The 26,717-nt window shown below is 39.6% G+C and overlaps 1 protein-coding gene across 4 annotated transcripts; it reads left to right on the forward strand.

The window, feature by feature from the left end:
- Positions 1-670: 670 nt before the first annotated feature.
- LOC129535743 (killer cell lectin-like receptor subfamily B member 1) lies at positions 671-17,648 on the forward strand. 4 transcript variants are annotated; one of them, XM_088836746.1, is made up of 6 exons: positions 671-855; positions 3,602-3,700; positions 5,136-5,228; positions 7,795-7,949; positions 8,344-8,459; positions 14,267-17,648. In XM_088836746.1, exons 1-6 carry the CDS (start codon positions 771-773, stop codon positions 14,415-14,417), a joined length of 699 nt encoding a protein of 232 aa, XP_088692872.1. In that variant the 5' UTR covers positions 671-770; the 3' UTR covers positions 14,418-17,648. The 4 variants fall into 4 exon arrangements, with proteins under 4 accessions (XP_088692872.1, XP_055250315.2, XP_088692873.1 ...); XM_055394340.2 differs by having other exon boundaries at positions 682-855; positions 5,154-5,228; XM_088836747.1 differs by lacking the exon at positions 671-855 and adding an exon at positions 3,335-3,471.
- Positions 17,649-26,717: the final 9,069 nt, after the last annotated feature.

Here is a 26,717-nt window from a genome sequence, read left to right on the forward strand (position 1 = left end):
TGGTTCAAGAGAATACTCTTTCCTCATCAATTGTTTTTATCGTGGCCATTGTGGATTCCTTGCGGTCATAATCATGCTGCATAACTTGAAATTAAACTTTAGTGCACAGCATTCTTTTAAGTTAAGAATAGTCTGGATGTTTGGCTCTTTGTTTTCTCTGTTCTATTACTCAGTGGCCTTTTCCACATTTACAACTTCATTTTCCACATTTCACATTTTTGCGGGGAGAGAACAAATATTTAAAGAAGATTTTAGAGGTTTTGAAAGGTGTCCTGCAGGGTTTTGGTTTGGTTTGGTTTTTGCATTAGTGTTTATGTTTTACAACCTTGTATTAAATATTGTTTATCCTAATTCTTAACATTTTTGGAGCCAAATCAGAGTGCTTCATTTCCTTCTCTCTGGTCCCAGCACAGAGAAAGGTATTCAAAAAGGATGGCTATAAAGACAACAGCAAACCTTTCTAGAATTGTGTCAAACAGGCCAATTAATTAAAGAAAGTAGATATTGGGCTGGCCAAAAAGTTCGTTTGCATTTTAACTCAAATGAACTTTTCGGCTATCCCAATATTGCGTGTCTAAGTATGCCTGACACCCAGTAAGTGGTTTTTCTCACTAATTTATAGAAAACCCACAGCTAGATGTGTGGGTAGATGATAACATAGGAAGACAATAAACCTTTTCACGAATGGGCACTTCCTTTAGCTGATCTTGCCTCACAGAACTTAGTTTCTTTCTTTTATACAACATTAGTGCCACATTCTGCCATTTGCAATGGACAATCAATCAATGTATGATAATTCAAACTTACCCAGGGATTCTGCCACTGAAAGGTCATCACCCTCTTCTCTTTGTCAGAGTAAGTGATTTTAATTTTCCTTCTGGCATTGGTATATCTTCCAGTAGTTAGATTTTTCTCTTAAATTTGTGGTTTTAAATCATGACTTTGAAGATGAGCAGCAGTCATTTGCTAATGTTAAATAGATATAGCATGGCCTGTCTATAGGTGATCACAGATATGGGAAAAAACCGACACCTTGTAGGTTTGTTTTTTATCAAGATAATTTTGTGAAAAGTGAACATCACTCTTATCACTGAACCTTCGCAAAAAGATTCATAAGAAATATTTTACATATATAAACATATGCACAAAGAAGTATTTTTCTTTGTCTTTTTGATTTTTTTGCTTCACCGTGCACAATGCATGATCTTTGTTCCCAGAACAGGGTTCAAATCCATGCTCCCTTCAGTGGAAGTTTTCAGGCTTAACCACTGAACCACCAAAAAGTCCCCTTTTTGTTTTTTAGTTTGCTTGTGTTTTAACAAAGGAGTATGTTCAGAAATACTTCACTACCTTGCTGTAATAGTAACCTACTTTGTTCCAAATTCCTTTATAAATTACTGTAAGTTTCAATGCATTTGCATCCATGATGTTCCCTTCAGAACACTGGAGTGTAGGCTTAATGATTGACATCCTTCACTCTACAAAGGGAAGGGACAAAAATGTTCTGAAAAAACTGATATTCAAGATCAAAGACTTGAATATAATCACAATCTGATGATTTTTAAATTAAAATGTATACCAGCTTAGAAGGAGGTAAGCCGCAGGACATGGGAGAATATCACTGATGAAACTATTTGACATTTGTTGAAGTTGGCAATTTTTTGTGTGTCAGAGGATCTAGTCAGAGTGAAGAAGATAGGGATTCTAACATTAGGTGATGGATTCCATGGGCTGGAGATGGATGAAAAGAAACTAGAAACTGAGTAGAAAAATGTACAAAATTATCATAATATAGTACTTCCGTCTGATGTCAAACCAAATTTACTAATATTGTAATTTTTATTCTACATGCTATTCATTTCATAGTGTACTTAGCACATGGGTTGTATCTTTTTAAGATCGTTTGGTATAATTTGAAACTATTAAATTATCAACATTCTAAATTGGAGATTGAAAAGTCTTAGGGTTACAAAAGAGTTTGATGATGCTTTCACAGGGGGTAATGGAAATTTGGGGAATTTTGATAACTACAGTGAGAGTTTGGTTAAGCTACGGGTATTTTTTGATATGAAAGAGCAAGACTTTCTGTTCCCTATTCAAATCAAGCAAATATGGAAGAAAGGAGGATGGTGTTGAAAGGACATTTTGGAGAAAGAGTATACAGAAAGGTGGCAAGATTTTCCTCAAAAGCTACTCTCTATGATCCCAAATCAATGGGGCCAGAAAATGTGTCTATTCACACATTCTAAAAGTAAATTTGAAAAGCAAAATAGAATAAAGTCAGAACAAAATGTGTGATTATAAAACACTTGAATGAAAAAATGCATAACCTAAAAGTTGAGAATTATGTATTTGGTGACTTTACTGAGGACCATAGCCAAGAAGGTAGCCTCTCAGATAACTCTAAGGAACTTTCCCAAAAAGTGAGGGAGGAGCCATGACTTATAGGAGTTTTTGCCTAAAACAAAACAAAACAAGAAACATGTAGTTGAAAGTCAAAAGACGACTGCTGATCACAAAAATAGATGCCTCAAGTTAATGATTTTAGTGCTTTACTACATGTGGAAAGACACAGGAGTCTGGGCTTATTGAAATCAATCATTCACATGTATTTTAAATACCCAGGCTTTTATCCTGTTTTTCCTCTATCCTGAATTCCCCTCAGGCTTCACCATTGGGGCAGCTGCCCTGGTTGATGGCTTTATGTTCGCAACATCTCTTGTTTACTGAAATGGCAGGTGACATTCTTTGTCCACACATTGACAGCACATTATTGTGAAACTATCCCTGAGCTCTTTGGCTGAACTGTTCAGGCTGTGGGAACTGTAGAATAGTGATTATATTAAAGACATTCAGGAAAACCAGACAGAGATGTGAGTTGTGACTTATTTAGTTTATGATTTCTTATAAAAGAAGATAAGTGTTGACAAAATGCCTCTAGAGTTTATCTTTTCATCCAAAAATAAGCACCTTAGCCAGGTGTGCCCTGGTGCTGGGGTGACAGTAAGTGAGCAAAATAGTGAAAAAATAGTTTCTATTCTTGTGTTTATATTATACTACTAGGAAGACATACATATAAATGAATAAGTATATTATGTATTAGATGATATTAAGTGCAAAAGAGAAAACTTTATATGTATATATCACCCCCCTTTATATGTATATATCTCCCCCCTTTATATGTATATTTCCACCCCCCTTGGTCTCTTGTTTATTTATTTTAGCTGCAGTGGAGCTTTGGGCTGCATGCAACCTTTCTCTGGTTGTGGTGAGGGGGGCTATTCTTCACTTGCAGTGCGTGGGCTTCTCACTGTGGTGGCTTCTCTTGTTGTGGAGCATGGACTTAGTTGTGCTGTGGCATGTGAAATCTTCCTGGACTAGAGATCCAACCTCCGTGCCCTGCATTGGCAGGCAGATTCTTAACCACTGGACCACCAGGGAAGAGTTCAGAATCCTACTTTAAGATGATTGGTAAATGTTCTTTCCTGCCCCTAGCCCTCATCCTAAATCTAACTCTTTCTTATGTGATCCAAACAACCTTTGTGTTTTGTACCAAATGAACACAACTGAGTTAACCTGGTATATTTTCTTAACCTCTCAGATGTTTGTCGGGGTCCATGTTGGCATAGATTTCCTCTGAAACTTGGTTGTGCTGGGATTATTCTTCTTGCCTTGATTGTGATTGGGTTGAGAATTTCAGGTAAGTAATAAAAGATCATTTATTTTTATTTTTCTACTTATTCTACTTTACCATCAATATGGCCACCCCAAACTTAGTGGAAGACCAATGAAATAAAAAGAGTTACAAAACACTGCCCTAACAGTACTCAGCCCATATTCATTCTGCAAGCTTTGGCCTCTGGTATTTATCTTCCTAATTGTTCTCAGAGTCATCGCAAGGGATTTCACGTGTGCTCCAATAATTTTTTTTAATTGTAATTGTGATAAAAGGGTGACAATAACAAAGAAAATTTCCAATTATTTAGTTTTTTTAATTTTAAAATATAATTTATGTAATACACCAAAATATTTCAACACATAGTAATACAAAAATTATTGATGAGCTATTTTACATTCTTTTTACAGATTGTTTTAGATCTTTGAAATCTAGTGTGTATATTTTATATCTACAGTACATTTCAACTTAGCCACTAAGTATTCATCAGAAATACTTGATTTGTATTTAGATTTTGTAAAGCTCACAGTTTTAAAGTCTTTATTGAACTTGTTACAATATTGCTTCTGTTGTTCCTATGTTCTGGGGTTTTGTTTGTTTTTGTTTTTTGTTTTTGGCCAAGACACATGTGGGATCTCAGCTTTTCAACCAGGGATCACAGCTGCTCCCCGTGCACTGGAAGGCAAAGTCTTAACACCGGATGGCTTAGAAAGTCCCTATAGTTTATTAAGTGCCTACTAAATTTCAGATTGTCCTGGGCAATCTCTCACATAGTATAGGCACAATTAGACTCATTCTCAAGATGGAGCATGCAGACAGGAGTGTAAGCAATCGAAAAGTTTGAGAAACACCGGGTTACTGAAAGCAAATACAGAATGTGAAAGGGAAAGTCACCCAGTCGTGTCTGACTCTTTGCAACGCCATGGGCTACACAGTCCACGGAGCCCTCCAGCTCACAGTACTAGAAAGGGTAGCCTTTCCCTTCTCCAGGGCTCTTGGATTCTTCGCCAGCTGAGCCACAAGGGAAGCCCAAGAATACTGGAGTAGGTAGCCTATCCCTTCTCCAGCGAATCTTCGCGACCCAGGAATCCAACCCAGGCACCCTGCATTGCAGGCTGATAAGCAAACAAAGAAAGTTTAAATAAATAAGTCTTATGTATAGTAGAAGCAAGTAACTCAATGTTTCTGTGGGTTTACTTGTTATGTGTTTGTTTACATTGTCTTCTAAATAGACTCTCTGTTCAGTTCAGTTCAGTTCAGTTCAGTCGCTCAGTCGTGTCCGACTCTCCGCAACCCCATGAATCACAGTACGCCAGGCCTCCCTATCCATCACCAACTCCCACTACATTGCTATTGCTCTTATCTTCTGTTCATTTCAAGCTTGTTGAAATCATTTCCTGAAGTGATAAATATAACATTTCCATTTCACTGCAGCTTTTAGCATTAACCTTTTTAATAGTTTCTCTTTATTTACCAGTGATATCCTTAACACAAAACTCTTCAAAAGAAAAAAGCAGTGTGGATTCCCAAGAAAACAGGAAAGAAACAACAGGTATATTTTGTGCCTTGAATTTCCTAAGAATAATGGCTAAAATTTGATAGATATCATTGCCTTATCTTAGTTAAGGCTAGTAACAACCAATACATTAAGATAATATTATCACTCTGATTTTACCTTTGACAAAACTGAGACATGGAAAGATTAAGCCACTCATTCAGAGTCATACAAGTCCAAGAGGTGACACTGAGACTTTGGTGGTCTATATTCAGAGCCTATGATCTTAACCAGATAATACTGTCTTAATGAATACTCCTGCCAGGATAGTCAATAATTAATTAACAGTCAAAAACCAAGCTATAGTCAAATATTCATTTACATGGGCTATTTGGTGATTTGAATGAGTATGTCAAGCAGTTAACTTTGGTCTGAAGTTAATGAAATGCAAATATGAAATGTATTATTTAAATTTAGTGTATTAATCATTAAGACATTGATCTTGTTCTTATACTTTCTAAGTAGTGTGTTTTAATACACTATTGATGAGTGACTGCAGCAGAAAGTGATCATTTATTATATGCATTGTACAGAACAGAAATTTTAAGAAACTTGGGAAATCCTTCTAGAAAATACGATCCAATAGATCGTGTTAATAACCTATCCCCAAGAAGAAGAAATGCAGAAAAAAACAATGGACTGATTCCAATTTGGGAAAGGAGTACGTCAAGGTTGTATATTGTCACTCCACTTACTTAACTTACGTGCAGAGTACATTATGTGAAATGCTGGGCTAGATGAAGCACAAGCTGGAATCAAGATTACTGGGAGAGATATCAATAACCTTAGATATGCAGATGATACCACCCTTATGGCGAAAAGTGAAGAAGAACTAAAGAGCCTCTTGATGAAAGTGAAAGAGGAGAGTGAAAAAGTTGGCTTAAAACTCAGCATTCAAAAAATGAAGATCATGGCATCTGATCCCATCACTTCATGGCAAATAGATGGGGAAACAATGGGAACAGTGACAGACTTTATTTTAGGGCTCTCAAATCACTGCAGATGGTGACTATAGCCATGAAATTAAAAGACATGCTCCTTGGAAGAAAGCTGTGACCAACCTAGACAGCATATTAAAAAGCAGAGACATTACTTTGCCAACAGAGGTTCATCTAGTCAAAGCTATGGTTTTTCCAGTAGTCATGTATGGATGTGAGAATCGGACCATAAAGATAGCTGAGTGCTGAAGAATTGATGTTTTTGAACTGTGGTGTTGGAGAAGACTCCTGAGACTCTCTTGGACTGTAAGGAGATCAAACCAGTAAATTCCAAAGGAAATCAATCCTGAATATTCATTGGAAGAACTGATGCTGAAGCTGAAGCTCCAGTACTTTGGCCACCTGATGCAAAGAGCTGACTCACTGGAAAAGACCCTGATGCTGGGAAAGACTGAAGGCAGGAGGAGAAGGGGATGACAGAGGTTGAGATGGTTAGATGGCATCACCGACTCGATGGACGTGAGTTTGAGCTAGCTCCGGGAGTTGGTAATGGACAAGGAAGCCTGGCGTGCTGCAATCCATGGGTTCACAGAGTCAGACATGACTGACTAACTGAGTTGAACTGAATAGGCAAATATATAATTTAGCATTAGAAATTTTTTATAATTTTTCTCCATGGTATTTGCCATTAACTTATGAATTATTATTTGCTTTCAAGTATATCATTTCAAGTGTATTTTTTAGATGACTTTGATATTGCTGTCCATGGAGTAGAAAGAGCACTGGTGAGAAATTCAAAAAATCCTAGAAAGAGTTTTGTCTCTATGACCATCTGCTTGTGTGGACTTGAACAATTATTCTGTCTGTTAGTGTTTTAACTGGTCAGTTCAGTTCAGTTCAGTCGCTCAGTCATGTCCGACTCTTTGCGACCCTATGAACCACAGCACGCCAGGCCTCCCTGTCCATCACCAACTCCCGGAGTTCACTCAAACTCATGTCCATCGAGTTGGTGATGCCATCCAGCCACCTCATTCTCTGTCGTCCCCGTCTCCTCCTGCCCCCATTCCCTCCCAGCATCAGAGTCTTTTCCAGTGAGTCAACTCGTCGCATGAGGTGGCCAAAGTATTGGAGTTTCAGCTTTAGCATAAGTCCTTCCAGTGAACACCCAGGATTGATCTCCTCTAGAATGGACTGGTTGGATCTCCTTGCAGTCCAAGGGACTCTCAAGAGTCTTCTCCAGCACCACAGTTCAAAAGCATCAATTCTTCGATGATCAGCTTTCTTCACAGTCCAACTCTCACATCCATACATGACCACGGGAAAAACCATAGCCTTGACTATACGGACCTTGGTTGTCAAAGTAATGTCTTTGCTTTTTAATATGCTATCTGGTCACTATTATTCAAATCTTAGTAGCAGAATGAACAATGGTCTCAAAACCTTCACAGTTATATTAAATTCTAAATTCATAATTGTCCTCACAACGATGATCAAAGTCTTTCCTGAATTTATAACGATGAGTGCATGTGTGGTTAGTGTTAGTGGGGTGGGGACAGGTTAGAAACATAACATTTATTTCTTCTTCCTCTTTCTTACTTTATTGTTCCCCTTCTTTCTTACTTTAGAGAGACCAGTTCTGTTAACGTGCCCAATGCATTGGCAACAAATCCGAGACAAATGCCTGTATTTTCATGAAACTTCCAAACCTTGGAATGACAGTCTAGTTGACTGTTCCACAAGAGAATCCAGTCTACTGCTTATTCAAGATCAGAAAGAGCTGGTAAATAATTAAGTAAAATACTTTAACACAACTCAGCACTGACTTCTAGCCATATCAAGATCTTTGTGCTTTAGCCTTAAGGGTTCTATGCAGGTGAAAATATCAACTTTGACTTTAAGAAGCTCACAATCTGAAAGACTAAATGGACATGTAAACAAAATAAATATAATTTAATGAATACAACAATATAAATATAAACATTTGTATATATTAATTATAAATGAACAAATAGAAATATCACAAATAAAGATTAATTAACTCCAACAAGGAGTCTGGAAAGGCCTCATAGAAGAGGTGATACTTGAACTGGGTTTCAGAGGATGAGCATAAGAATGCAAACCAGCAACAGATAAACAGATTCAATATTCAGCCATTTCTTCTGCTTCATTTATAGAGACTCATACAAAACCTGATAAACAAAGAAGCAACTCTGTTTTGGATTGGATTAACTCTTACATCATCAGAGAAGAACTGGAAGTGGATAAATGGATCCTTTTTAAGCTCTAATATGTGAGTATTAGATAAGCTAATTTGAATATTCAATTTACATCATTTACATGGCAAGATAGTAGCATTGTTATTGAAGACTGAGGTTTATAGTTAATAGCCTGAGAAGAATGATTCTGAAGTTGGTTAAAAAGTTCTATATATGAAAACACACCAACCCTTTGTCACAACACATATTTTATCTGCAGTGGAGTTTTAGGAGACAAGGAATAAACCAATTCCTTTGGGAGGGACACACAAAAAAGAGTTTTTAAAAGAATAAAATTTAATAATAAAGAAATTTCTAGCTAGAAGCTATTGACACAAAGAATTGTTAAATAGAGTTTTTTAACCTGTGGGACCACATACCTTAGTGGACCATGCTGGAACAATAAATACGAGAAGAAAAATATAGCACATATCAGAGTATGTGGAATCCAGATATTTGGGAACTAGCCAAATTGTGATAAATATTGTAGCCTATTTTAACCAGTAGTGTAGAAAAAGAGTTGTCTGAGGAGATGTAATAAACCTGCATAAGCCACAAGAGAGCTATTTGCCATTTCTTTTTCTTACACTTTATTTATTTATTTTTGTCTGTGCTGGGTCTTCATTGCTGCTCAAACTTTTCTTTAGTTGCTCAAAGTGGGGGCTGCTCTCTAGCTGCGGTGTGCGGGCTCCTCACTGTGGTAGTTCTGTTGTTGCAGAGCACAGCTTCTGGGGCGCTCGGGCTTCCATAGTTGCAGTGTGTGGGCTTTAGAGCACAGACTCAATAGTCCTGTTGCACAGGATTAGTTGCTCCACAGCATGTAGGATCTTCCGGGATTAGGGATCAAACCTGTGTCTCCTGCTTTGGCAGGTGGCTTCTTCACTGATTCGTCAGGGAAACCCTTTCCATTTTTTTCCGGTTGTCTCCCTATAGTCTTTTATTGCAAGATGGTCAGGATAACCACGAGTGATTTAGGAGGACTGATGTTACAAATTAAATTACAAATCTTTAAGGGACTTCATCTTTTTTTGTACATCAAAGGGCAGGACACTATTTTTCCCTAGAAAGTGAAAGTGTGCCGGCATCCAACCTAGTTTCTGAAAAGAATTTTTGTTTTTCAGAACAGATGACATTGTGTTATGCTTTTTAAGTCTGTGAAAGATTTATTGACATTTGTATAAATTATAGTTATAATGGATTCTTTTTATCATTCAAAAAACCAAGACACCGAAGTTTAAGACCCAGGAGCATATTCAAGTTTATCTAAAATATAGTAATAATTTATTGTGTGGAAAGTTACCAAACATTGAGATATGTTGGTTTAATTACCAAATTTTGATTTGTTTGACTCATTCGAAAATACAGTATTTTTTAAGTGCAATACTTTAAAATGAATATTATTTTAAAATAAAGTGTTCTGAACTAGAATAAACGTATTAAAAGGCAAACGTATTTTGTTAAATAAAATCTATTCTGAATTTTTATTTGTTTTACAGGGATTATTATCTATACTTCATTCACATATAAATGCAACTCTGATATTAGCTTATTTTTATTTCTTTGTCGTTAGAAAAGGTTACATGTGTGTATGTCTCTTACTGGGGTATTATGTTTATTTTATTAAGGTTTATTATAAAATTGGAAAACTCTGAGGTGTTTATGAGAAGAAATATAGGCAGAGTTGATAGATCAAATGTGACTGAACATTCTATTTTATTCTGAAGATTAAAGTAATGGTTTTACTAAGACTGTGATCAAGTAAATCTGGAAGGTATCATATGATAGTAAAACAGAAGCAGTTAGACACTGCTTTTATTTAGTTATCTAACCTAGACAGCATATTATAAAGTAGAGACATTACTTTACCAACAAAGGTCCATCTAGTCAAAGCTATGGTCTTTACAGTAGTCATATATGGATGTGAGAGTTGGACTATAAAGAAAGCTGAGTGCAGAAGAATTGATGCTTTTGAATTGTGGTGTTGGAGAAGACTCTTGAGAGTCTCTTGGACTTCAAGGAGATCCAGCCAGTCCATCCTAAAGGAAATCAGTCCTAAATATTCATTGGAAGGACTGATGCTAAAGCTAAAACTCCAATATTTTGGCCACCTGATGCAACGAACTGACTCATTTGAAAAGACCCTGATGCTGGGAAAGATAGAAGGAAGGAGGAGAAGGGGACGACAGAAGATGAGATGGTTGGATGGCATCACCAACTCAGTGGACATGAGTTTGAGCACACTCTGGGAGTTGTTGTTAAACAGGGAGGCCTGCTGTGCTGCAGTCCATGGGGTCACAAAGAGTCAGACACGACTGAGCGATTGAACTGAACTGAACTGAACCCTGGTTTCCAAGTAAAGAAAAACATAAAGAGTGATAATAATTTTTTTCACAGGACTGTTTTGGGGATTAAAGAAGATAACACTGAAGAACTAGGCAGAGATCTGGTCAAAGCAAGCTTGGGAAGTCACCAAGGGCTTTTTTGGAAATGGGCTTGGTCAGTTGAGCATTAAAAAAGTTATCTTGCATGATACAGGATGCTTGGGGCAGGTTCACTGGGATGACCCAGAGGGATGGTATGGGGAGGGAGGTGGGAGGGGGGTTCAGGATGGGGAAACATGTACACCTGTGGCGGATTCATGTAAATGTATGGCAAAACCAATACAATATTGTAAAGTAATTCAGTTCAGTTCAGTTCAGTTCAGTCGTTCAGTCATGTCCGACTCCTTGCGACCCCGTGAATCACAGCACACCAGGCCTCCCTGTCCGTCACCAACTCCCGGAGTTCACTCAAACTCATGTCCACAGAGTCGGTGATGCCATCCAGCCATCTCATTCTCTGTCGTCCCCTTCTCCTCCTGCCCCCAATCCCTCCCAGCATCAGAGTCTTTTCCAGTGAGTCAACTCTTCACATGAGGTGGCCAAAGTATTGAAGCTTCAGCTTTAGCATCAATCCTTCCAATGAACACCCAGGACTTACCTCCTTTAGAATGGACTGGTTGGATCTCCTTGTAGTCCAAGGAACTCTCAAGAGTCTTCTCCAACACCACAGTTCAAAAGCATCAATTCTTCGGCGATCAGCTTTCTTCAGAGTCCAACTCTCACATCCATACATGACCAGTGGAAAAACCATAGCCTTGACTAGACGGACCTTTGTTGGCAAAGTAATGTCTCTGCTTTTTAATATGCTATATAGGTTGGTCATAACTTTCCTTCCAAGGAGTAAGCGTCTTTTAATTTCATGGCTGCAATCAGCATCTGCAGTGATTAGCCTCCAATTAAAATAAATAAATTTATATTTAAAAAATAATAAAAACAAAAACGTTATCTTGAAAGTTGAAGGGACCAGAAAAGTGAAAGAGATAAAATAGCAAAAGAGACGTTTGCTATTACTTGCTTGAAAGAAATGCTGATGTGACTATACTGTCAGGCACTAGGAGGGAATCAGGTGGACTTCTCAGGGCCAAGGGGCTTTATGAAGAAACAGAACAAAGGAACAAAGAAAATCTGTGAGGGAGCCCTGCCCACCGTACCACTTCACTTTCAATTTAGGACAAGCAGGTGAACATCTTGCGCATACCCCATCCTGGCCCGCCAGCTCTGTGTTGCCATCCCATTCTTTGACTGCTCCTTGCACCCCACCTGCAGTGAGCCACAAGACTCCTGCATCTTTGGAACTAGTAGAACATTGATCACAGCAGACACTCGTGAACTGTTTGGAATGAGGAGAAAGGAACCTTCTACTACATGCAACATGAACTGAGCCTCCTTTTCTGGCCACATTCAAATTCTGAGACCCTGTGTATCTGTCTACATACTTAACTACATTTCCTGAGCACAGACTCTGTTTAAGCCTGATCACACTTCTATAGGTATCATCTCAATGCCTCCCCAAATACTAGGTAGTTATGTCCTAAATATTTAAAAAAATCAAAGTTCAGTGAACGCAAGAAATTTTTCATGTGACATGTTAATAGGAAATTCGGTTTCCTACTTCCAAAGCTTCTTTTTGTGTATATCATGATGACATTTCTATTTAGAATGCTTCTCTTCCGGTGAAGGTAGCTTGCAAGTTCCAGACGTTTATATGAGCTTTCTATTAAAAGTTTATATTGTGACTGATTGTGTATTTATTATTGTTCAGTTGCTAAGCTGTGTCCAACTCTTTGTGACCCCATGGACTGTAGCTCGCCAAGTTCCTCTACTCTCCAGTATCTCCCAGTTTGCTCAAATTCATGTCCATTTGAGTCAGTGATGCTATCTGACCATCTCATCCTCTGCCTCTCCCTTCTCCTTTGGCCTCAGTCTTTCCCAGCATCAGGGTCTTTTCCAATAGTTGGGTTTTCCCATCACGTGGCCAAAGTATTAGAGCTTCAGCTTCAGCATCAGTCCTTCCAAGGAATATCCAGGATTGATTTCCTTTAGGATTGACTGGTTTGATTTCTGTGCAGTGCAGTTCAGTTCAGTTCAGTTCAGTCGCTCAGTCGTATCTGACTCTCCGCGACCCCATGAATCACAGCACGCCAGGCCTCCCTGTCCATCACCAACTCCCGGAGTACACTCAAACTCATGTCCACAGAGTCAGTGATGCCATCCAGCCATCTCATTCTCCACCGTCCCCTTCTCCTCCCGCCTTCAACCTTTCCCAGCATCACAGTCTTTTCCAGTGAGTCAACTCGTCGCATGAGGTGGCCAAAGTATTGCAGTTTCAGCTTTAGCATCAGTCCCTCCAATGAACATCCAGGGTTGATCTCCTTTAGAATGGACTGGTTGGATCTCCTTGCAGTACAAGGGACTCTCAAGAGTCTTCTCCAACACCACAGTTCAAAAGCATCGATTCTTCGGCGATCAGCCTTCTTCACAGTCCAACTCTCACATCCATACATGACCACGGGAAAAACCATTGCCTTGACTAGATGGACCTTGGTTGGCAAAGTAATGTCTCTGCTTTTTAATATACTATCAAGGTTGGTCATAACTTTCCTTCCAAGGAGCAAGCGTCTTTTAATTTCATGGCTGCAATCAGCATCTGCAGTGATTTTGGAGCCCAAAAAAACAAAGTCTGACACTGTTTCCACTGTTTTTCCATCTATTTCCCATGAAGTGATGGGACCAGATGCCATGATCTTTGTTTTCTGTGCAGTGCAAGGGACTCTCAAAAATCTTATCCAGCACCATGATTTGAAAGCGTCTATTCTTTGGTGCTTACTCTCTTTATGGTTCAACTTTCACATCAATACATGAGAAATCATAGCTTTGACTATACTGATGTTTGCCAGCAAAATCATGTCTTTGCTTTTGAATATGCTGTCTAGGTTAGTTATAGCTTTCCTTCCAAGGGGCAAGTGAAAAAAAGTGAAACTGTTAGTCCTCAGTCCTATCTGACTCTTTCCCCCCCCAATGGACTCTATCCTACCAGGTTTCTCTGTCCACAGAAATGGAATTTCTCCAGACAAGAATACTGAAGTGGGTAGCCATTCCCAGGAGCAAGTGTCTTTTAATTTCAGGGCTTTAGTCATTGTCTGCAGAGATTTTGGAGCCCAAGAAAACAAAGTCTGTCACTGCTTCCCCTTCTATTTGCCATAAAGTGATAAGACTGGATACTAAAATCTTAGTTTTTTGAATGTTGAGTTTCAAGCCAGCTTTTTCACTCTCCTCTTTCACCCTCTTTCAGAGGTTTTTTAGTTCCTCTTCACTTTCTGCCATAGACTGTTTACTTACCCAGTGTTTAATAACTGAGCATCTCGTTGTCTCCTGAAATTTGCAGAAAATATTGGCTAGATGATGAGAATTTCGTGGGAAAATCATGAACACTAAAGAGAGTCTTTTCTTTTGCTCCACAGATTACCAGTTTCTGGTGATGCTAAAGAAGATAGCTGCGTTTGCATATCAAGCACACAATTTATTTCGGAATCCTGTGCTACAGAAAATAGATGGATCTGCCAAAAAGAACTAAAACCTGTCAGAAATAAAGTAATATGTTCTTCCAGTTGACTAACCATCCCCCTCCATCTCTTTAATTCCCCTTCAGATCTCTGTCATTTTAACTGTATGTATTCTCATAGTGCCTCCATGCACATTTTGTGGTACAAAGTGAACACACACTGAGAATTCTAATTTTTGTGAATTTTACAAAAGTTCATGTCTAACCTCCTCACTGAATAACTGAGAAAGCATATATCTAAAGAAAAGATGTCTCAGGGCATGTTGAGAAAACATATACCTAAAGAAAAGATGTCTCAGTGCATGTACCCAGGAGTCGGGTCGCTGTATCATATGATAGTTCTATTTTTCAGTTTTTTAAGGAACTGCCATATCATTCTCCATAGTGGCTATATCAATTTACATTCCCACCAATAGTGCAGGAGGGTTCCCTTTCCTCCACACGCTCTCCAGCATTTCTTGTTTGTAGATTTTTTCATGATGGTCATTCTGACTGGTGTGTTAGCTTTGACATTAATACACGACCATGAGTAAAATGGATAGCTAGTGGGAAGCTGCTATATAGCACAGGGAGCTGAGCTCGGTGTTCTCTGATGGCCTAGAGGAGTCTGATGGGAAGGGGGCAGGCAGGAGGCTCAGGAGGGAGGAGATATATGTATACTTATAGCTGATTCACTTCACTGTACAGCAGAAGCTAACACAACATTGTAAAATAGCTATACTCTAATGAAAAGTCTCATTTTAAAAGACAGTGATGCATTGTGGATAAAAGCCCAGACCAGCCAAGGGGAATGGTTTCTAATCCTGCAGCTTTCATCCATCCCCCTCTGTGCCTTATCTCACCTCTGAAACGTTTTAGTCAGTATTTCTAAAGTCTTCTGCTTCTTCCACAGCCTCTATTTTTTGTTTTTATGTTTTGTGGCAGAGCATTGATTAAAATCCATTCTCTTGACTCTTATATCAGAGCTCCATTACTAAAGGAATTTGAGGAAGGGAACTTAACTCTTCCCCATCATTGTAAAGTTCTTCCCATTTTAATTGTATCCTTGGTTCTCTAAAATTTAATTTTTATTGGAATATAATTTCCTTATAATGTTGTATTAGTTTCTACTGTACAGTAAAATGAACCAGCCTTACATATACATTTACCCCCTCCCTTCAGGACCTCCTTCCAACAGTGCATTAATTAGAGTTCCATGTGCTATGCCCTGTGCACCAGGTACCAGTTTCTTTTGGGCACCATATACCAATTTCAGGAGGACAATTTTTCCACCAGCCGGGGAGGGGGTTATGGTTTCAGGATGATTCAAGTGCATTATAGTCATTGTACATTTATTTATTTATTTCTATTATCATTATATCAGCTCCACCTCAGATCATCAGCCATTAGATATGGGAAACTGGGGACCCATGCTATACAGTATGTTCTCGTTAGCTATCTATTTTATATATGTACATAGTATCAATAGTGTATATATGTCAATCAAATCCCCCAATTCCTCCCACCACCCCCTGTCTCCTTTGAGATCCATATTTTTTTCTCTATGTCTGTGTCTCTATTTCTGCTTTGCAAATAGGACCATCTATACCATTTTTCCAGATTCCACATATATGCATTAATACAAAATTTATTTTTCTCTTTCTTCCTTACTTCACTCTGTATGACAGACTTTAGATCCATCCACGTCTCTACAAATGACCCAATTTCATTCCTTTTTATGTCTGACAAGTCAGTGCCAGCCTGACTCATATAAATTCAAATAATACTATAATGACCAAAATAAAACTTTAGTTCCTGTTTTCCATGCCTGTTGATTTATAATACTTATTAATATAAAATTTTGAGCACATCATATATTCAAAGGATAATTCATTTTGTGCCAATTACTTAGGAAACATCAATAAATTTTTAGAAAAACATTCTAGACAAGATTATCTTTACAAAGTAATATATGATAAAAGTGAGATTTTTGAAGTGTTTGTTCCTTCAAGGGAAAAGACCTATAAAGAACAGATACTTTAGAAAAAATGTTCCCATAATTGACAATATACATTCCTACCTCCTTGGAATGATGTTCAAAGCAACCTTCTACAGCAGATCAGGATAAAGCTAAGTTCATTCAGTTAGTTCAGAATTCATTTCGAATATAGCACTTTCTTTCTCCTATATTTGTGTGATCTGAAATTAAGCAGCCCTAAAGCACACATCCATAAGAACCTTCTCTCCTGACTAGAGCTGGACAAGTATTATGATAAAACAATGAAGGGAAGAGAAGTCTCTGATTCAGTTAAAAGAGTAAGGGCAAAAAACTGGAAATAGAACTGCCATACAACCCAGCAATCCCACTGCTGGGCATATACACCAAGGAAACCAGAATTGAACGAGACACATATACCCCAAAGTTCATCACAGCTCTGTTTACAATAGCCAGAACATGGAAGCAACCTAGATGTCCATCAGCAGATGAATGGATAAGAAAGCTGTGGTACAGATACACAATGGAATATTACTCAGCTATTAGAAAGAATGCATTTGAATCAGTTCTAATGAGGTGAATGAAACTGGAACCTATTATACAGAGTGAAGTAAATCAGAAAGAAAAACACCAATACAGTATCTTAACATGTATATATGGAATTTAGAAAGATGGTAATGACGACCCTGTATGTGAGACAGCAAAAGACACATAGATGTATAGAACAGACTTTTGGACTCTGTGGGAGAAGGCGAGGGTGGGATGATTTGAGAGAATAGCATCGAAACATGTATATTATCATATGTGAAACAGATCGCCAGTCCAGGTTCAATGCATGAGACAGGTGCTCAGGGCTGTGCACTGGGATGACCCTGAGCGATGTGATGAGGAGGCATGTGGGAGGGGGGTTCAGGATGGATAACACATGTACACCCATGGCTGACTCATGTCAATGTATGGCAAAAACTACCACAATATTGTAAAGTAATTAGACTCCAATTAAAATAAATTAATTTTTAAAAAAGAGTAAGGGTAAAACAACTATTTTTGCCATATTTAATGGCCCTTGAGAGAGGACCAATGGCATGTCTTCCATTTATTTTCTATGCCATGTGCTTGAATTTGAAGTTCATTTCCCACTATTTTATCTTCCTGTCCCACCCATTGACAGAGCTCCTCAATATACACAGTGTGTATTAAAAGCAGGGGTCATGGTTAACATATTACACTATTACGTGTAAAATAAACAGCAAGGACCTGCTGTATATCCCGTTGCTGTATACTTGAAACTAACAAAACATTGTAAAGTAACTGTATTTCAATTTTTTAAAAAAATCAATAATCATGGAAAAAATTATACTTGGAAAATTTAAAAATAAAACATACATGCATTAGCCTAGCTTTTTTAAAACCATTATTTCTGATCCATGATGTGTAAGTAGCCACCAATCAAATTCTGTTCCTTTAAAATGCAGGTATGGAAAAACAAGAATAAGTTTGACTTTCATACCAAGCAGTGTGAGAAAGGAAAATCCAAGAAGTACAAGATAATTATAGAAAAAGCTTTTAAAGTTCTAAACATCTATAAACTCATGAAGCAACTAAAGTAACAAGGTGTGATGAGCATAGCTTTTAGTTCATCCCTTGACAGAAACTAGTTAGAATCTGCAGGTGTTTGATGAACTCCATTCTGTCCTCTTGTGGGCTTACTGGGTTTTGTTTTGTGTGTGTGTGTGTGGTTTTTGTGTGTGTGTGTGGTTTGTGTGTGTGTGTGTAGTTTGTGTGTGTTTGTGTGTTTGTAACTATATTTATTCTCCTCCAACAAAGCAAAACCAAACAAAGTAAAAAAAAAGTTGCATATCAATCAGAAGCGGTTTATCTGTTTTGTCCTTTTGCACAGCTTATTTCCTTCATGATATATGAAATTTGATATATATTTATATATCATTTATTATTGTTATAACTTTATTACCACTATTTGAGCTCCATGAGATCAAGACCTTCATAGCATATTAGTCCATGCATGGTTTTGTCACGTAGTAAAATTCTGAAAGAGATGGGAATACCAGACCACCTGACCTGCCTCTTGAGAAACCTGTATGCAGGTCAGGAAGCAACAGTCAGAACTGTACACGGAACAACAGACTGGTTCCAAATAGAAAAAGGAGTACGTCAAGGCTGTATATTGTCACCTTGCTTATTTAACTTACATGCAGAGTACATCATGAGGAACGCTGGGCTGGAAGAAGCACAAGCTGGAATCAACGTTGCCAGGAGAAATATCAATAACCTCAGATATGCAGATGACCCCACCCTTATGACAGAAAGTGAAGAGGAAATAAAAAGCCTCTTGATGAAAGTGAAAGAGGAGAGTGAAAAGGTTGGCTTGAAGCTCAACATTCAGAAAATGAAGATCATGGCATCTGGTCCCATCACTTCATGGGAAATAGATGGAAAAACAGTGGAAACAGTGTCAGACTTTATTTTTGTGGGCTCCAAAATCTCTGAAGATGCTGATTGCAGCCATGAAATTAAAAGACGCTTACTCCTTAGAAGGAAAGTTATGACCAACCTTGATAGTATATTGAAAAGCAGAGACATTACTTTGCCAACCAAGGTCCGTCTAGTCAAGGCTATGGTTTTTCCCATGGTCATGTATGGATGTGAGAGTTGGACTGTGAAGAAAGCTGATCACCGAAGAATTGATGCTTTTGAACTGTGGTGTTAGAGAAGACTCTTGAGAGTCCCTTGTACTGCAAGGAGATCCAACCAGTCTATTCTAAAGGAGATAAGTCCTGGGTGTTCATTGGAAGGACTGATGCTAAAGCTGAAACTGCAATACTTTGGCCACCTCATGCAAAGACTTGATTCACTGGAAAAGACTCTGATGCTAGGAAAGGTTGGGGGCGGGAGGAGAAGGGGACGACGGAGAATGAGATGGCTGGATGGCATCACCGACTCTGTGGACATGAGTTTGAGTGAACTCCGGGAGTTGGTAATGGACAGGGAGGCCTGGCGTGCTGTGATTCATGGGGTCGCGGAGAGTCGGACACGACTGAGTGACTAAACTGAACTGAACTGAAATGTTCATCTTGGTATGTGAAGTCAAGTGGGCCTTAGATAGCATCACTATGAACAAAGCTAGTGAAGGCAATGGAATTCTAATTGAGCTATTTCAAATCCTGAAAGATGATGCTGTGAAAGTGCTGCACTCAATATACCAGCAAATTTGGAAAACTCAGCAGTGGCCACAGGACTGGAAAAGGTCAGTCTTCATTCCAATCCCAAAGAAAGGGAATGCCAAAGAATGATCAAACTACCGCACAGTTGCATTCATCTCACACGCTAGTAAAATCATGCTCAAAATTCTCCAAGTCAGGCTTCAGCAATATGTGAATCATGAACTTCCAGATGTTCAAGCAGGTTTTAGAAAAGGCAGAGGCACCAGAGATCAAATTGCCAACATCCGCTGGATCATGGAGAAAGCAAGAGAGTTCCAGAAAAACATCTATTTCTGCTTCATTGACTATGCCAAAGCCTTTGACTGTGTGGATCACAATAAACTGTGGAACATTCTGAAAGAGATGGGAATACCAGACCACCTGACCTGCCTCTTGAGAAACCTGTATGCAGGTCAGGAAGCAACAGTTAGAACTGGACATGGAACAACAGACTGGTTCCAAATAGGAAAAGGAGTGCGTCAAGCTTGTATATTGTCATCTTGCTTATTTAACTTATATGCAGAGTACATCATGAGGAACGCTGGGCTGGAAGAAGCACAAGCTGGAATCAAGATTGCCGGGAGAAATATCAATAACCTCACATATGACACCACCCTTATGGCAGAAAGTGAAGAGGAACTCAAAAGCCTCTTGAGAAAAGTGAAAGAGGAGAGTGAAAAGGTTGGCTTGAAGCTCAACATTCAGAAAACAAAGATCATGGCATCTGGTCCCATCACTTCATGGGAAATAGATGGGGAAACAGTGGAAATAGTGTCAGACTTTATTTTTTTGGGCTCCAAAATCACTGCAGATGTTGATTGCAGCCAGGAAATTAAAAGACGCTTACTCCTTGGAAGGAAAGTTAGGACCAACCTAGATAGCATATTAAAAAGCAGAGACATTAATTTGCCAACAAAGGCCCGTCTAGTCAAGGCTTTGTTTTTTCCTGTGGTCATGTATGGATGTGAGAGTTGGACTGTGAAGAAAGCTGATCACCGAAGAATTGATGCTTTTGAACTGTGGTGCTGGAGAAGACTCTTGAGAGTCCCTTGGACTGCGAGGAGATCCAACCAGTCCATTTTAAAGGAGATCAATCCTGGGTGTTCATTGGAAGGACTGATGCTAAAGCTGAAACTCCAATACTTTGCCCACTTCATGTGACGAGTTGACTACTGGAAAAGAGTCTGATGCTAGGAGGGATTGGGGGTGGGAGGAGACGGGAACGACAGAGAATGAGATGGCTAGATGGCATCACTGACTCGATGGACGTGAGTTTGAGTGAAGTCCGGGAGTTGGTGATGGACAGGGAGGTCTGGCGTGCTGTGATTCATGGGGTCGCAAAGAGTCGGACACAACTGAGCGATTGAACTGAACTGAACTGAAATGTTCAATAAGTATTTCCTGAACAACAAACAGATTATTATCAAATGGAATTTGTTTACTGAATGAGCTCTCTTAGGTGACTCTTGCTCTGAGTCTCTCTTGTGATTAGAGTGAGATGGTGACTGGACTGGGGTTAGCTCAAAGTCTTTGTCACTCATATACATGGTTATTGATTACTTGAAACTTCAGGAGGATAATAGAGTTACAAGAGCAGTTTCCTGAAAGGATCATTTTCCAAATAATAAGCAGCATAGAATGATGTGTCAGCATTTAGGAGGTGATCTGAGGCTTTCCAGGTGGTGGTAGTGCTAAAGAATCCATCTGCCAATGCAGAAGATACAAGAGATGAGGGCTTGATCCCTGGGTCTGGAAGACACCCTGGAGGAGGAAATGCAACCCACCCCAGTATTCTTGCCTGAAAAATTTCCATGGACAGAGGTGCCTGGTGGGCTGCAGCCCATGGAGCTGAAAAGAGACTGACACAAATGAGGATATGAGCACAGGAGGTGATACACTAATAGAGCTAGAACCTAAATACAACCAGCCAGGTATATGGATCCAACTGCACTCTCTGTCAAAACAATCTGAAAGGTCCTTTCAAAATAAACTTTGAAGCCCGCGTAATCAGAATGTGCTTTGGATTTGCCCTCTGTGCTTCATGGGAAATTGACAATGCTCTACGACAAGAATTAGTTAAACTGCCATGTGGCTCAAAATCTCTAGCAAAGAACTCCGATAGGCATGATTTTTAAAGACAGTTCCAATTCTGACTGAAATTCCTCTCCAGGTTTTTCTTCAGCTATTCCTCCTGTTACACGTGACAGCTACTCGTTGCCACTTGAGTGGGGTCACAGAAGGAGATGCTGATGAGGCCAGGACCAGAGACTCCGTTTTCCCTGAAGCACGTATCCGTCCTGGCTTCTTCCTACTCCAGGGTTCCTTCCACTTTCCAGCACTTATCTGAATGTGAGCTACCCAAATAAGGCGTGAATTTTCTCAATGATTTTTGCCTTCTGGGATTTTCACATTTCTGCTCTTAGAGGCAGCATTTGAGGATGTTATGTTAAATATTTCTTTCTGGACTCTCCTTTCACAGGAGTGTTCCTGTACGAATTCGTAAGTGAGTCTATCGCCACCTTGTGACTATAGTGTGTAGTTGCAACCATTAAAGCAGTTTCACATGTGCAAAAACGTTCAAGAACAATTTGTTCAATAACAGTGTTTTCGTCACCTAAATCTGACAATTATTACGATTTTCCTATGTATCCTTTACTTCCCCTCACTTGCTCTCTACTACCTTTTTTTCTGAATGTGGTGGTTAGTAAGTTGCATATATAAATAAATTTAAGGTAATCAAAATAATTTAATATATATTCTAAGATATATTTGACATCCAAGTCTTCCCAAAATGTTTAGCACCCCTTGCCTCCTCAATGCAGGAGCTAATGAAAGTTTACACTTTGCATTGGGTTACTGTCACTGTTTAAAGAGAAAATGAGGAATATTAAAAAAACTTTAAGTGTTCATTTGAGCAAAAATTGATTCAAATTAGGCAGTTTCCAATCTAGCAAAGAGAAAGGAACTCTTATGTGCTTTACAAAATGAACAATTTTTATTAGGCAGAAGGGATCGGGAAGAAGGAAACTGTTGTAGGTATAAAAGCAGATTGGTTATTGCAAAGCTACTTCCTTTAATGGATGACAGGCAACTCTCAGGCAGATGACCTAACTAATGGTAATCAGACAATTTCTGATTAACTTATTTAAGATTCCAATTCCGAGAGAGACAAAAGTGTAATTAAATCTTGGTTTAGTGACATGGGACTTAGCACAAGTGAATCCATTTGGATTCTTGTTTACTTGTTTTCATCATTACTTTGGTGTCTTTTATTAAAGAATTGTCCATTTACTCTTTCTTGTTTTATCACTGCATTCATTTATTACAGAGTATAGGTCCATTTTTGGAGAAGGAAATGGCAACCCACTCCAGTATTCTTGCCTGGAGAATCCCAGGGACGAGGGAGCCTGGTGGGCTGCCGTCTATGGGATCGCACAGAGTTGGACACATCTGAAGCGACTTAGCAGCAGCAGCAGTAGCAGCAGCATAAGTCCATTTTATTGTAGAATGTCCTGCATTATGGATCAGTTCAGTTCAGTCCCTAATTCCTGTCCGACTCTTTGTGACCCCATGGACTGCAGCGTGCCAGGCTTCCTTGTCCATCACCAACTCCTGGAGCTTGCTCAAACTCATGTCCATTGAGTTGGTGATACCGTCCAGCCATCTCATCCTCTGTCGTCCCCTTCCCTTCCTACCTTCAAGCTTTCCCAGCACCAGGGTCTTTTCAATTGAATCAGCTCTTCACAGCAGGTGGCCAAAGTATTGGAACTTCATCTTCAGCATCAATCCTTCCAATAAATATTCAGCACTGATTGCCTTTAGGACTGACTGGTTGGATTGCCTTGCAGTCCAAGGGACTCTCAAAACTTTTCTCCAAACTTCTCCACAGTTCAAAAGCATCAATTCTTTGCTGCTCATCTTTCTTTATGGTCCAACTCTCACATCCATAAATGACTACTGGAAAATCCATAGCTTTGAATACATGGACCTTGTCAATAAAGTATGTCTGCTTTTTAATATGCTGTCTAGGTTTGTCATGGTTTTTCTTCCAAGGAGCATGCATCTTTTAATTTCATGGCTGCAGTCACCATCTGCAGTGATTTTGGAGCCCAAGAAATAAAATCTGACAGTTTCCATTTTCTCCCCATCTATTTGCATGAAGTGATGGGACCGGATGCCATGATCTTCGTTTTTTTAATGTTCAGTTTTAAGCCAGCTTTTTCACTCTCCTCTTTAACTTTTATCAAGAGGTTCTTTAATTCGTCTTCACTTTCTGCCATAAGGGTGGTGTCATCTGCGTATCTGAGGTTATTGATATTTCTTCTTGCAATCTTGATTTCAACTTGTGCTTCATCCAGTCTAGCATTTCACATGATGTACTCTGCATATAAGTTAAATAATCAAGATGACAATAAACAGCCTTGATGTACTCCTTTCTCGATTTGAAACCAGTCCTCTGTTTCATGTTCAGTTCTAACTGTTGCTTCTTGACCTGCATACAGACTTCTCAGGAGGCATGTAAGGTGGTCTGGTATTCCCATCTCTTGAAGAGATGAAAAATTTCCCCAGTTTGCTGTGATCCACACAGTGAAAAGTTTAGCATAGTCAATAAAGCAAAAGTAGATGTTTTTCTGGAATTCTCTTCCTTTTTCTATGATGCAACAGATATTGGCAATTTGATCTCTGGTTCCTCTACCTTTTCTAAATCCAACTTGAACATCTGGAAGTTCTCGGTTCACTTACTATTGAAGCCTGACTTGGAGAATTTTGAGCTTTAATTTGCTAACATGTGAGATGAGTCCATTATGGACAGTGATTTGATTGTTCCCTCAAATTTTAGCATCAATTTAAAAATGTAACCTCCAGTTTCTTTGACCTTGCCTTTGAGAATAGAGGTGGGCCCACTGCCCTTGAATTTGTTTTCAACCAAAGTAGCATCTCTTGCTAGATCATGAAAATCAGTGTCACTTCCACCTACACTGAGAAGTTCTAGGGAAACTTGCTGTTGGAAGTCAACCTCTAGGCTTAGGATAAGTGAGACTGAAATGGAGCCGAACCCAATGGTCCTCCCCACCACCCTACCTGGTCCTCAGCCTTCCTTTTGTCTATGGAAAAACTTTAGCCGAAGAATAAGTTTAATCATAGAAGTAAGAAAATGCAGACACAAAGTTAAATAGTCAACAGGGATCAAATAATAACAATTTAGCCATTAAGCAAGGTCAAGGACCCTTAGTTTCTCCTCCAAGGCTATAGATTTTATTCTGAGCCATATGCTGTGAACTGTGTTACATTTCCTGAAACCCCAAGTGGAGAAGTTAACTACATGAGGACCAGACTGTAGTCATGACATAAGCTGCCACTATTCTGGAAATCGGCTGCAAGGAAATGGGAACAAACCAACTCTAGAACTGGAGATTAACTGTCCTTAAAATAGTCACGATGATGCTGGTCTGACGATCTATGACCAATTTCAAGATGACCATCAAAGCTGACTGTGCTGTTCCTACATGTAGCACCTTCCCTCCATCTATAAAAGCCCTTGTCTTATGATTGTCAGTAGCAAAGAGTCAGCCTTTGAACAGGAGTCTGCCCTTCCTCCCCACTCCAGCCCACCCTCAGAAGCTGGCCTCCAAAATAAAACAAACTTCCCTTTCAACAAACCTTGCCTCTTTACTGACTTTTGAGGATCGAACACCTGAATCCCAATTTTGGTTGCAAGACCATATTAGAGGTATTCTGGACAACAGTCCAAGCTGAAGATCCAGGTGAAAGCCATCCTCAACAGCTAAACATGTAGGTGGGGAAGGCTTTGCAATTATTCCAGACCCAGTTATCAACAGGTTGCAAATGTCCTAGAAACCCTAAGGTGAACCCCCTGGTTGAGCCCTGTGAGAACTGTAAGAAGTAACATGATCAATGTGGTTCTGAAACAAGATGAGTGGAGGTCCTAACATTTGCAGCAACATGGATGGAACTTGACCACATTTTGCTAAGTGAGATGTCAGAAGAGAATGACAAGTACTGTATGATCTTACATGAGGAATCTAAAAAACTAAACTTGCAAAAACAGAGACTAAAATGGTGGTTACCAGGGAATGGGACTGAGGGATAAGACTGATGGTATTCAAAGGTACAAAGTTGTAATGAATAGTAAATAAGCCATGGTGATCTCATATAGGTCAGAGAAACCCCAATAAGTCGGTAGGCGCTGAAATGATTGTGAGGAGATACCCCATGTCCAAAGGCAAAGGAGAAGGCCCAGCAAGATGGTAGGAGGGGTGAATTCACTTTTAGAATCAGATCACATTCCAGCCAGAGACACTCAGAGGGCTCAAACAAACCTTGTGCACACCAGGACCCAGGGACCCCACAGAGACTGAGACAGAACTGTGTTTGAGCGTGTCCTGTGGAGGCACGGGTTGGTGATGGTCTGCTGCAGGGACAGGGTTCTGGGTGTAGCAGACGTGGGTATGGCATAACCCCTCTTGGAGGAGGTCGCCATTAACCCCACCATAGGGCTGCCAGAATTTAAATAGGAGGGGGAAATAGACTCTTGGAGAGCACAACAGAACCTTGCACACCAGGACCCAGAAGAAAGGATCAGTGGAGAAAGGACCCCACAGGAGACTGTCTTGGGCTTGCCTGTGGGTCTCCAGTGGAGGCGTGGGTTTGCGGGGGCCTGCTGCAGGGTTGGGGGCACTGAGTGTAACAGAACATGCATGGGGTCTTTTGCGGGAGGTCCCCATTATCTACATTTCCTCCACTATAGTTTGAAAGTAAAAGTGAAGTCGCTCAGTCGTGTCTACTCTTTGCAACTCCATGGACTGTAGCCTACCAGGCTCCTTGGTCCATGGGATTTTCCAGGGAAGAATACTGGAGTAGATTGCCATTTCCTTCTCCTGGGGATCTTCCCAATCCAGGTAATTGAACCCAGATCTCCTGTACTGTAGGAAGACCATTGCCTTACAATCTGAGCTACCTTTGCCCCAGGTAAATAGCAGGGAGGGAACACAGCTCCACCCATCAACTGAAAATTGGAATAAAGAATTACTGAGTATAGCCCCGCCCATCAGAACAAGACCCAGTTTCCCCCTCAGTCAGTCTATCCCATCACGAAGCTTCCATCAGCCTCTTATCCTTCTCCATCAGAGGAT

Source organism: Moschus berezovskii, chromosome 6 (assembly GCF_049115385.1).
Source record: "Moschus berezovskii isolate FMDL1 chromosome 6, NW_MosBer_1.0, whole genome shotgun sequence".
In the NCBI taxonomy this organism is placed as follows: Eukaryota; Metazoa; Chordata; class Mammalia; order Artiodactyla; family Moschidae; genus Moschus; species Moschus berezovskii.